The 13043-nt window shown below is 37.4% G+C and overlaps 1 protein-coding gene across 1 annotated transcript; it reads right to left on the bottom strand.

Annotated features, from left to right (window-relative positions):
- Window positions 1–1157: 1157 nt before the first annotated feature.
- Window positions 1158–12459, bottom strand: LOC126822536 (ankyrin repeat and EF-hand domain-containing protein 1). Its single transcript, XM_050551476.2, has 7 exons — window positions 11788–12459; window positions 9038–9237; window positions 7600–7873; window positions 6040–6850; window positions 4460–4686; window positions 3946–4133; window positions 1158–3287 (listed from the first exon to the last, which is right to left on the bottom strand). The coding sequence occupies exons 1-7, from the start codon at window positions 12131–12133 to the stop codon at window positions 3000–3002; spliced, it is 2334 nt and encodes a 777-aa protein (XP_050407433.1). The 5' UTR covers window positions 12134–12459; the 3' UTR covers window positions 1158–2999.
- Window positions 12460–13043: the final 584 nt, after the last annotated feature.

Here is a 13043-nt window from a genome sequence, read left to right as displayed (position 1 = left end):
TTTTTGTTAGTTATCTTCTCTTGAGTTCGGTTCCTACGTCAACATGGTAGACTAAACACGGAAAATGCCCCCCCCCCCCCAAGGAATCGGGACCATGTTCCCGGGTCGCGATTTCAATTTGAAATGTTTATGCTAATGGCGGTTAGCATAATATGAAGTTGTCATTTCCGAAAAAATATCCTCGCCAAACCAGGTGTACTCAATACTGGTATTATTGTTCATTGTTCGGATTATTTTAGGCGGCGCCTAGGTCTGCGAGGTCACCTGCAAGGGGCTCGGACGGAGAGAAAACCTTGAGATACAGGGTGATGTTTTTTAGTGACACACATTTTTCAAGGACAGACATCTTTTTATAGGACACCATGAGATGGGGGGGGGGGGGGGTCCGATTACAGATCTGCTTTGAATAATTCAGTCAATTTCCTTTGGGTCACAATTAAATAAACTGATTTAGTCACGTTCTCATAATTATTATTGATGTTGATTGGTTCCGTGAACGTGATCCGTGATTTACACAGTGGCCGTCAGTTCCATTTAAAACCAGTTCAATAAATAGTTTATGTGATGAAAATATTTCCGTTTTGATATTTTGGCGTCTGATGGTCACGGTTTTTGTTTTTCCATTTGCTTGCCTGCTTTGAATTTCCTGTGAAAATCGCGTACAGAGTGGTATTTATTCTGCTTCCATTTAATGGAATTGATTACAAAACAGTATTCTAATTTGTGGATATGGCCCAACTGAATTATTGAAATCAAATTGAACCACATGTTAGTCCCTAATTGACAACATTACCCTCACTCCCTCTTGTTCTGAGGCGATACTCTTCAAAGAGAGCCTAAGCGTCCTCAATTCAAGTACGATCAACATGAAACTTGCCATGCCTGTTCCTTAGACCATTGCTACTCCATTGATGGTCTTCCGTTTTAAGATATGAACAGGCCCGTAGCCCAACCAATGTCACTTGTCTTTTCGTGGCGCCCATACTGATATTGCCATGATGGTCGTTGGCTTTGTATTGCGTCCAATGCAAAGGGTGCGATTCAGGTGCCCCCTCCCCCAAACTCGCTAGCTACGGGTCTGATGACATCACAATTTGAAGATGGCTGCGATTATGTCATACTCGTTTTTTGGTCGAAAGTAAGGTGATAAACACAAGTTTATGATAAACAATATAATTTATTAACAATATCACATGATAACTAATATTATATACAATATAAAACCACAATTGATTATATTTCTTCAACAATATATATATTATACAAATAAATCATCAATAATTATAATATTTAACCCTGTAGGTAGGGTCACTCCCACCCCAACCCACTTCCGGGTTCTCTCCCACCCCACAGGTATTTCTTCTTGCCCAGTGACCGATAAACCTAATGGAGTAAAGTAGCATTACATTGTGGGGCTCCCATTTGCAAAGGCCCTGGGATATATGCTTGTAAGCTATTTATTCTGATTCAATAATTCACCAGTTGCCAAATGGGAGGGGGGGGGGAGTGAGACACATATGATGACCCCCCCCCCCTCCCCTCATCATTTAATTTGAGTATAAGATCAAATATATTTTACTATGAAAGTAAGTTACAGGTGCTGTAATATTTAAGTGTATTTTTTTTTGTTTAAATTTAGGGCCCTTAATAACATTTAATAACAATTGCTACAAGCCCCCCCCCCCCCCAACTTCATCTGGCCTTGCTGGTTTCACCTATTTCTAAAGACACTGTATGCTTGTCTTGTAGACAACAATGGTTCGGATAGTCTGTTGAGCAGTATATATTTGGTGCCCAACTACAGCGATGGAGAATCAGCGACAAACATTCCTTAAGTGGACCGTAAACAATCATTTTGCCAGTCATCTTATTACATAGTACATACACTCAGATCTTATATAAAGGTGAGGCAGTTGAAAACGAAAAATCTCTAAAAATTCAAATGCATACCTCTCAATATATATTTTTGCCTGATTTTAAAAAGTCTATTTAGAATATACAAAACTTATCAATTATTTAAAAAGCAGAAATGTTTAAAAGCTATCTTGAAAATATTTTATCACATTACTTAAATGATCACAGATAAAAATAGAATTTCAGAAGAAGAAATACCTGGTGCCTTATTGTTACTTAGCAGGATATCTGGCTGTGTCCGGGGCCCAAATCCACCTGGGGCTCCATTCGACCGGGCACATATTAGTCCTGGGGCACTAATTGGCCAGGGGACCAAAATTCGATGGTCCAAAACCTTCACAGGGTCATATTGGTTAATATGAAACCATATATGGGCATACACACATACATGCATCTTTGATTTTAGATTCCTATTTGTAATAAAAAGATTATATTTTGGATTTTGTAGGAATTGATGAAATATTTTAAAATGGTAAACAATGAGGGTATACCCAACAGAGTACGAGGGCTAATAAATGCTGTTTTCTATAACTGGTTAGTGTAAAGTTTTAAACAACATGGTGTATTTAAAAGCTGTTCAGAGAAAACAGAATGATGTGTTCTAAAGGTATTCTGAGTAACAGTTTCTATTGTAGCTGTTAAAACTTTATACTGTGTATTCGAAAGCTGTTCAGATTAAATATTTAGAGGGAAAAATATTTTGTAAAGCTGTTCAGAGTAAAAGTTTATAGATCGGGCTGTTTTCTAAAGCTGTTCCAAGTTTATAGATCATGCTGTTCTAAAGCTGTTCAGAGTAAAAGTTTATAGATCAAGCTGTTTTGTAAAGCTGTTCACAGTAAAATTTTATAGATCAAGCTGTTTTGTAAAGCTGTTTAAAGTAAAAGTTTATAGATCAAGCTGTTTTGTAAAGCTGTTTAAAGTAAAAGTTTATACATCAAGCTGTTTTCTAAAGCTGTTCAGAGTAAAAGTTTATACATCAAGCTGTTTTCTAAAGCTGTTCAGAGTAAAAGAAGATAATGGAGTCAGAAGTAAAACATCTCTCTCAGAATTTATTCCTTTTTTCGGCGAGATTTTTTCTTCTTTTTCTATTCCTCTTCAAGTCCACCAAACAATTCGATCTTTTTACTGATATTACTTTTAAAGGGCATCTCAAAATCATCAAAATCAACTTCCCATCCAAATCTCTCTCGATTAACTTCCCGTTCTTTTATCAACTCCCCTGTGGTTGGCTGTTTCGTCCAGGCCTTCAAAGGAGTGTATGTGATATCTTCTTTTTCTTCCAGTCCTCCAGCCAGGGCTGAAGCTGCTCGTAAGATAGATCCTTTACGTTGTTGATGAAAATCTTCTGCTCCAACTCGGTTTAACGTTAACGACTGAAATATATCAACAATGTTTATAACTACCGAAAGACGAGAAAATATTTAAAATGCAGATCATTATTTTGTTTCATTTTTTATACTTTCGATGGCCTCCACTGCACGAAGAGCTGACCAGTTGTAGTGAGAGGTCACGTCAGTGGTCATACGAGCGGTTTTTGACTCTATGACGTCAGACATTGATTAATCAATCAGTGTTGATGTTTCTAGTGGGTTACCCACAGACCATTTCATTGGCTAATCCCACACATCAACCAGAATGCAGGTTATATAACAACTCTTCCAGATCCTAGTGTTGTGAAGACAAATAAAATGAAATTTTGAACTATAAAAAACAAAATGATTGGAAAATAAAGCGGGTTTTAATGTTCAACTTTTCTTGTATGAAAACAGGCAGAGGTGGATGCAGGACATTTGGTTAAAGGGCCCAGGGGACCTCCTTAAAGGAAATTTTGAAAAGTCATGGGTGTCATTGGTAACTTGTGGCGCATATCTAGACTCAATGACAAACCTTATGATACAATGCGCACATGCTAACCATTCGGCCATCAAACCCTCACCTGAGTGCTGGACATTAACAGTGACAGGTGTATTATTTGTACGCTTGGAGCCTCCCAGGACAGATTAGGAATAGATAATAATAAAGATAAATTACCTGTGTTACTGCGCCATCTTTACCTTCACCACCTGCTGATTTAGGTCGACCACTTTTAGCCCTAGCAGTGGATCCTTTCTTTCCCTTTCCTTTATCTTTAGATTGAGGAAGACTGTCCCATTTCTTCGACACGATATCTAACACCCGTGGATCAGCCCATACTTGAGCCAAATCATTGGGATTCTGGCCTAAAACAAAATAAATAACACAGATATTTACTGGTAGAACATCTTATTTCACTTCTCATTGATGAGTGAGAGAGAGAAAGAGAGAGAGATCAGAGACTAACATTTGGGGTGTTTAGAAGTGGAGGAAACAGGATTACCTGAAGAAAACCCAGGAGGTTAGACAGGCGACCTCCAACTGTCAAGGAATCTTTTCTGTGGACACCAATTAGTACAAGGATGTGTGAAACTTGCCTTTTCATACCATCCGAATGACTAGATAGTCGATCCTACATCATGGACAAGGGGAATCAAATTTCTTTACAGGAGAATTTACCAATTTTATTTACCTTTTTTATTTTCTGTTTGCATTTTAGCACCATTATTAATCATGAACTGGACGACCTCTTCTTTAGAACTCTCAATAGCTCGTGTTAGCGGAGTTCCTCCATTCATTGTTGTTGCATCTATCTCTGCTCCATTATCCATCAACAACTGTATAACATCAAGTTGTCCCGAGTGACAGGCATGATGTAATGGTGTCCATTTAAAATTATCTCTAGCATTGATCTGAGCCCTGTAAAAAATTAAATAACGTATACTACAGGGATCTGGCGGCCAGAATTGGGTCAAAAGAGGTCCCAGTACGAAATAGGCAATCTCCATCCCAGAGATAAGCTTACCCTTCGTTAATCTCTGGTAAAACTAGCCGGCCATTTTGAATGTTACGTGTGTATCCTTTCGTCGATCACAAAGATCCAAGATGGCAGCTCAAACTCACATTTCTTTAGAAAGTTCACATAGTTAGCCGAATCACTCACATTGTGCACTAAAAATAGTTCCCGGTAAATCATCAAATCAGCTGTGTTCGAATGAACTTTTGATGTCAAGATGTGGAAAATGTTCCAAGGATCATTAATATGTAAATCATGAAACGAACTGATGCCAAATTGTCGAGAAATCAGCAGTATTTCATTCTAACAAATCCTGCCAATCAGTAGCCACTGGGGGCGGATCTTAGGAACCACTTTCACGCTGATTAATGGCCGGCGAGTTTTACCTGAGATAAACGAAGATTCGAATCGTCTCTGGGATCGAGATGGTGAAATAGGGTAATTATAGGCTTCCATTCTCTTTAATATAACCAGACATCAACAAAAATAATTCTTAGCAAAACTATCATTTAAAATAAAATACTGGTGTGTGATTGTTTTTAAAAATCTAGGGATGCCTAGAATTATTTTGAAATATTATGCTTCCTTCTCTTGGGGAATTCCCTTTGGATCTCTTCCGTAGCGTGTTTGATATCGCAGATAAGTTGTCTTATTTTTTTATTTTTATTATCTTAGCGAACGCGCAGGGGTCTTTCCTGTAGGAGGAAACCGGAGTACCCGGAGTAAACCCAATAGGTTTAGAAGGCGCTCCTATCTCCAAGCCACATACGATCACACTGGGGACCGAAACCACAACCGTAAGCCAGAGGTGACCGACCAACTAGAGGTCGAAGCGCGGCACTCTAGACCACTAGGCCATCCCAACCCCCCTCAGTAGCAGTATGTGGAACCCTTTTGTCTCCTGACAATTTGAATATGAAGAATCAACCAATCACAACATGTGTTACTGAATTTAACTTCGATCAAGATAAAATGTAGTAAACAACCAAAATAAAATTAAATAAAATTTTGGTATAATTCTAATTTAACTGGAAAAATCCTGAAAGAAGCCGAATGGGCTGAGGCATGCGCTTTAGATCATAAAGTCTGTCATTGAGTCAAGTCGATCTCCAGCATGTATGTGACAAGGAGTAGGGTCGTCTGTCCAACGTCGTGGGTTATCTCCAATCCTTCAGTTCCCTCCCACTGCTAAAGACCCCTACGAGAAAGAGAATTATTGAATTAAACCCTATGTTAGTCCCGAAATAACAACTTACCCACTCAATAAAAGGAATTTCACCATCTCTATTTTTCCGTCAGCGCAAGCCACCATTAAAGGTGTTTTATAATATTTGTCTCTTGTGTCTGCTGGTAAACCTCGGGAAAACGCATTCTTCAACGAATCGTAATCACCCATTTTGGCAGCTTCATTGATATTGATAAAAGTTCTATCGGGATGCTGTAGATACCAGGCCGAATCGTCCTGCAGGGGATGCGTTGGCGGTCTATCTCGACCAAATCGTACAGTATCTGTAAAATGTATGTGACGTTCTATAAATAGCTCCGGGGGATTACCACCATACGTTCTGGGTCCATCTTCTTGCGTACATATCGGCATTATTAACTTAAACTTGCCCTTTTTTTTACCCTTTTTACCTCCCTTTTTCTTTTTTTTCTTTTTTCCTTCAAATGCACTCATTAAAAAGTTCTTATTGAGATATTTTTTACCCGCGATAAAGTCATTATAATCAATTTTTCCATCTTTACTTTTATCGTGCAATGTTGCGATTTTCGTTAATTCCTCCTCCTCTAGTGGAACATTCAGATCTGTTAATCCATCCAAGAAATCATCCTTGTTGATGTAACCTGTGACGTCTGAATCGTACTTTTTAAATATATTTTCTAATTTAAGCTGTCGTGATTGAACCCAGTCGTATAAATGAATTGCCCAGGGTTCGTTGTTTTTCGACACTTTTCCAAAAGATTTTTCGGCTTTGCGACATTCCTTAAGTGCGTCCTTGTGACCATTGTCTTTGGCTAGAGTTTTGGGAGTTTGGCCATCCGTGTTCTTGGGTTTGGGATTGCATCCTGGAAAATAGAAATACATCCGGTAAAATATCATTTTAGGTGTTGCCCAAGGAGGGGAAGAGGGGTGTTAGGGGTGAGACTTGAAGGGTGTATCCAAACCAAAAAATTAATGTACTTTTCATTTGAAGATTTTCAAGGAATTTGAAATCCCTCCCATTTGACAGACTTAAAATATTGACTTTGCAGTCGTATTTATGAGCAAATTTTTCCATTTCTGTTTAGGGCTCTGCGTGTACTATATCAATGGCCTGGCAAGGGACAACGTAGTCATTCGAATGGGATGATAAAATGAAATCCTGTGTATACATTGGCGTGCACATAAAAGATTCCTTGGCAGTTGAAATTGGATATAAGATTAGGTTTTAGTGCTGTTGTCCAGGCAAAATTTCCCTCATAGCACACTGTATGGTGTATGCCCGTCTTCATTAGCCCAGTCAGGGCAGTACAGTAGGACGTTAAACCCCATTTCATTTCATTTCATGTATTATCAAGGACATATTTATAATCACATATTTTAGAAAATCCTGGCATCGTCTATAAATACTATTTGGAACCATTGACGCCTGGTTTATACTAGGATACCTCATACCAAATTAGTCGTTTACTTCACTACCAACCATTAATTTTTATGAAAACATCATGTAACAGCCATTTCTTATAAATTTGCCTGTATATTATTTGAATAATAGTACACGAAATGAAAGGATGACGTCACATCAAGGTTATACTTCGTTATATTTTTTTTTTACCTCTTTGTGACAAGAATTTACAGCAGCCACCATGACCATTTATAGCCGCGATATGTATCGGTGTGTTATTTTGGGAATCATTTTGATTAAATTCAGCTCCGTAACCAGCCATTAATGCCAGTACTTCCAGGTGACCTCCTTTAGCCGCAAAATGAGCTGCGTGATTTTTTCGGACATCAATAGCATTGACACTGGCTCCCCCTTCTAAAATTAATCTGGCAATTTTCGTTCCTCCACTTGAGGCAGCTGCCATTAAAGCTGTTCGCCCATTTTTCTGTAAAAATACAAAATAATCATGTATCAAAAATGATACTACCATGCTGTGTTGGACCTATGTAGGCTGACGGCCTAGGCAGTCATTGTTTTTTAAGGCGGGCGATCCCTCTCGAGCGCCTGCCACTCACCTGAATGTTGACCGAGGAAAGGTTTTTTCCCCTCTCCTTAAAATCGAAAATCGCTCTCCTTTACAAAGTCTTGGGGGGTTTATTATCATTTATGAATCCAGGAATGACCGCATTACATGCAGTTATTGATCTTCAGAACCATTTCCCATACACACAACTAATCACTCTCCTTAATATCAGATCATTCTCTTTAATTTCTAAACCACCCTTCTTATCGAAACTGGAAGAGCTTTTTTAGGGCAGCGATTTTTTCAATTTGTTGATTAAGGGGAGCCTTTTTCGGCTCTCCTCTAAAATACAAACAACAACGACTGCCTAGGGCCTTAAGTTCTAGGAGGCCTTAGACTAAGGTGTATAATATTTTTGATATTGTAAACATCCATCATCTTCCTCAGTTTTTCTAAATTGTGTTTTTAAAATTAAACAGACTTTGCCCTTCTTTTATTAGCCAAGGATTTAAATGTGGCCTGTGGAAGAAATTTCAACAAACTGATGTGTCAATAATTCTTAGAAACTAGCGGTGGAAATCATTTATTATTATTTCCCGGTTTCAGTAAAACTCTGACTTCTGTATTGTATGTCATAGATATCTAAGTTGTCTAATTTGATCCTTTTCAAAGTATTGTATTTCATTATAAAATGTAACGATTTTAGTCAAATAAATCAATTAAATTTTCTTTATCTTGATATTTTTGTATATCTTCATTCGGCCCAATGTAAACAGGCCTATTTCTAGCCGATAGGCCTAAATATGATGCTGTCATGTACGCTTGATTGACTAACAGAGAGAGAGAGAGAGAGAAATGAGATTTAACATCCACTCGACACAAACTAGGTCATTTTGGGACTAAGACACGGTTCAACTTTATTTCAACAATTCGCTTATGTGTAAAGGCCTTATACAGTGGGAGGAAACAGGAGGACTGAGAGAAAACCCATAAGGTTGGACAGGCGACCCTACTCCTTGTCACGTACAAGTGGGGCATCGAAACCACAGCAGTTGACTCAGATTGACTAACACTAAAACAGCTTACCTCAGAGGCTTTATTTGGATCAGCTCCCTTCTGTAACAATACTTCACACATGTCTTCATTTTCAACAGCCGCTTCACAGGAGAGAACAAATACAGGTACGCCATCTTTAGACACGTTGTTTACCTCACCTCCGTTTAATACAACTAATTCTAAACATTTGGCGTGTCGCTGTGTCGGTGATATACAGTAAAATATTATACCTGAAATAATACATACAGGTAGAAAGATTACAGGTAACTTCATTTACGCCAGACAAATTTCAATTTTTGTTTTTCAAAGGAACACAGTGTTCCTTAAACATGTTTGCTTTTTCCTAAAAAAAAAAAAAACCTACTTGGTATGAGTCCTAAAATGGTTCAATTCCGTTCTGTATAAACAAAGCTAGGATCATTGGGAATTCCCAACCCTCTGGGCATAGCTGTAGACAATTCTGACGATATAAATGGGATTTGTTCCGATCATCGCTACCTTGTCTGCAATATCACCTCGATGGAAGCAGATGTAAAATACAACTAACTAACAACAACAATCATCGCTACCATCTATTCATGGGCCTCTTGTTATTTGGATGGAAGACATGCCGGGACAGTTATTGTTTTTTAAAGCGAGCGATCGTTCTCGAGCATCTGCTGCTCACCTGAATGTTGACCGAGTGGAGTTTTTTTTCCCCTCTTCTTAAAATTGAAAATCGCCCTCCTTTACAAAGTCATGGGGGTTTATTATCATTTATGAATCCATTAATATCAGATCACTCTCCTTAATTTCTAAATCCCTCTTAGCGAAACTGGGAGAGCTTTTTTAGGGCAGCGATTTTTTCAATTTGTTGATTAAGGGCAGCTTTTTTCGGCTCTCCTCTAAAATACAAACAACAACGACTGCTATTGATATTTTGGATTAGTTGTCTTAATTTTAAAATATTAAATAATCAGTTTGAGTGTATTTTAGCGTGGTTTTTAAAGTCTTCAACAATTTTGCATACCGGTAGATACATTGAAATGGGCCTCGTAAGTGGGATCCTCAGAAAGTTTAAATATACGGTTGTGCTTGATAAACGCCGAGACCATGTCTCACGTAATGACAATAGTCACCTGTTTCAACATGTAACTATTCTGGGCTATCATGTTCAGTGGGGGATTATTCCATGGTGCACCTGTCACACCTGCTCCAATTCCCCCAACCCCCTCCCCACTCACACCAAGTTTCAGGGGCTGCTTAGAAAACTTCTGTAACGACATCATACTTCAACCCAACATGTGTTTAATATTCTGTGGCTGACTTTAATCATCCAAGCCTCTAAAATGCAAGGGTGATGGACTCTCTTTCAGATATTTCAAACTGAATCAACCCTGCATTCCACTACAACACACAAATGACTAAGCAATTTGGCATTGTTGAACATTGAAGGTGACTTTTCGGAAGTCAATAAATCTTTTAATTCAGGAAAGGTAAAAAGACAATTACCTGTAATTTGATTGATCTGTTTACTGAACAACAATTTGATATTTGATATCCATTGCCAACCAGGTAGCTTTCAGTGATCTATCTAATCAATATTGTTTATTCAAATCAATAAAAGAGAGAGAGAGAGAAATAGGGTTTAACGTCAACTCGATACAAACTAGGTCATTTCAGGACTAACATATGGTTTAATTATATTTCAATCAATAATTCGCTTGCATGTTGGGGTCTTTAGCAGTGGGAGGACCCGGAGTAAACCCACAAGGTTGCACAGGCCACCCTACTCCTTGTCACAAACAACCAAACAATCGAAAAATGATGCAATGCGCACGTGCTAACCATTCGGCCATACAACCCTCCGTCAAATCAATAACCATTTTTTTATTTTATTCAATTTCAGTTATAAACATAACCTATTTTTGAATCCGGCACTAATCCTATTTTTTAATCTGGCACTTATCCTATATTTTTTTAATCCGGCTCTAATTCTATTCTGTTAATCACACAAAACATAAATTATCATTGGAACTCGCTCACCGTGCCCCAGGTAATGAAATAATTAAGATATCTGATTTTTGTCTGCTGATAAATCTCTCCCGTTGTTGAATTCATTTCCTTTATAATTATCGTGTTGTACGTACACACCTTAGTATCTAATAAAATATTCATCTGATTGGCTGATGAAGAACAAAGTGATTCCGTCATATAAATCACGCAATGATAGTAATTATCTGTTATCTATACAAAAATCATCTCATTAAATATTCTCTTAATTACAAAAAATCTGTTATAAAGATATGAATTATGATACGTAATTTTTCATTCACGAAACAAATATATTTAAAAAAATCGTTTTTATTGTTTAATTTCTAAGGGGCACCAATTTCGGGCCTTAACTATCCTATATACAACTGGCGGGAGTTTTTTCTTTGATGTGCATAAAAGTTATCTCATAAGCTTATAGATCTACAATTAAAATAGTAATTGTTCCATAATTATATGGTTGTGTTTATTACTGGTACGTATGTCAATTGCTAAATGTCGCTCAAAGAAGATTCTATAGGTTCATTGTAGAGCAATTTGACTGAAATTTTCAACATCTTCTATTTACGTTTTAGCCTATCTATTTTTTAAATATTCTAGGCCCTAGCAAAACAGTCAACTCTTTATCTAATCTCCCATACCTGGTAATATCTAGTATTAGAAATAAATCGAGATGAGTTGTATTTTGACATATAAAATATTATCAAAATGGAAATTAAAAAAAAAAAAAATAAACATAATAAGCCTACCTTTCCCTTCTAAATCCACTATTCTCATATTGGCACCAGCTTTTGCTAATTTTTCTAAACATTGTACATGACCATATTCGGCTGCTCTCATGGCAGCGGTCCTTCCCTTTAAATCAACCACATCGGGGTGGGCCCCTAGGTCCAACAAAAACTGTAACATGTCATCGTCGTTAGCTATTGCCGCTACAATAAGAGCCGTCATCCCTTCTGTGGCATCATTATAATTAATTAAATGAGGTAGACCACTGGCTGTCATCTTTTCTATTTGAGTTTTGTCTTTTTCTCGTACACATTGTAACAATTTACAAACTTGTAAAATCTCCAACCTGCTCTCCGCGACCGGCATTTTGGCAACTTTACTGAAAATAACCGTACACTTCCACTATTTTGTATGAACTTTATATTGGGTGTCTTTCAACATATTAAACGGTGCTGTGAGCCCCACAACGGTACATCCTATTCCGCTAATCTACTTCAAGTCAATTACACGACCATTGCGTGGGACTTGAGCAGAAAAACTTGCTAACAATTACAAAAAATATATCTAATTTTCTGCAGAATCACATTAAATATTTATCCTATGCCTCACGAACCTTATAAGTCAGTAAATAAAAGTCATTTCTCGACTCTCGTCACGGCCATCTTGTTTACCGTCACTTAGCAACTAACGGACGCCTGTCAACTTTACGGTTGTCACCAAAATGAAAGATAACTCTTTCTAAATGTACCGTTAAGCGGTTTATGGCCATGAGCTTCACTTTATTGTACAACGAATCAATAGGTATTTAGGGTCATTAACACATGCAGTTAATTATATAATTTGCCCGAGAAAATTAGCCAGTGTGTTTTGTAATGTTAAATAATAAATATTTTTCTATCAGACTGTGTTGTTCCTGTTGTTTATAGTCCTTAGCACTACTTACTTGTCAAGGTGTAAACTATAGGCCCTACAATCAAGTTTGAAGTTACTAATCTAGGCTATACCCTAACTTCCCAGCGGAGAAGGGTTATTTAATTTCAGTTTTCAGATCCACCCCCATTCCAGTTACTATCAGAAATAAATTGTTGGCTTTTATTTGTAAAACGATAATACTGTAGAAGCTATCCAGGCTACACAATGTCTTTCTTTATAATAATTTACCATATTTATTTTCATGGTTAATTTTTACTCGTTTTCAGGGGTTATCCTTAAAGCGAGAATTTCATATTTTCTAAGAAAGTCAAAACATAATTATTTTTATGTCTTTTGCTCAATA

The sequence above is a fragment of the Patella vulgata genome, chromosome 5 (genome assembly GCF_932274485.2).
Source record: "Patella vulgata chromosome 5, xgPatVulg1.2, whole genome shotgun sequence".
NCBI classification, from domain to species: Eukaryota; Metazoa; Mollusca; class Gastropoda; family Patellidae; genus Patella; species Patella vulgata.
The sequence above is the reverse complement of the archived record's forward strand: the minus strand, read 5'-3'. Positions and strand labels throughout refer to the sequence as shown.

Bases quoted from the DNA above. Each gene is read 5' to 3' on its own strand.
- LOC126822536 (XM_050551476.2), bottom strand. From the start codon at position 12,133: ATGCCGGTCGCGGAGAGCAGGTTGGAGATTTTACAAGTTTGTAAATTG. The intron at 9,238-11,787 runs GTAGGCTTATTA...GTATTATTTCAG, and splicing joins AGTGGATTTAGAAGGGAAAG to GTATAATATTTTACTGTATA. The intron at 3,288-3,945 runs GTAATTTATCTT...GATATATTTCAG, and splicing joins AAGATGGCGCAGTAACACAG to TCGTTAACGTTAAACCGAGT.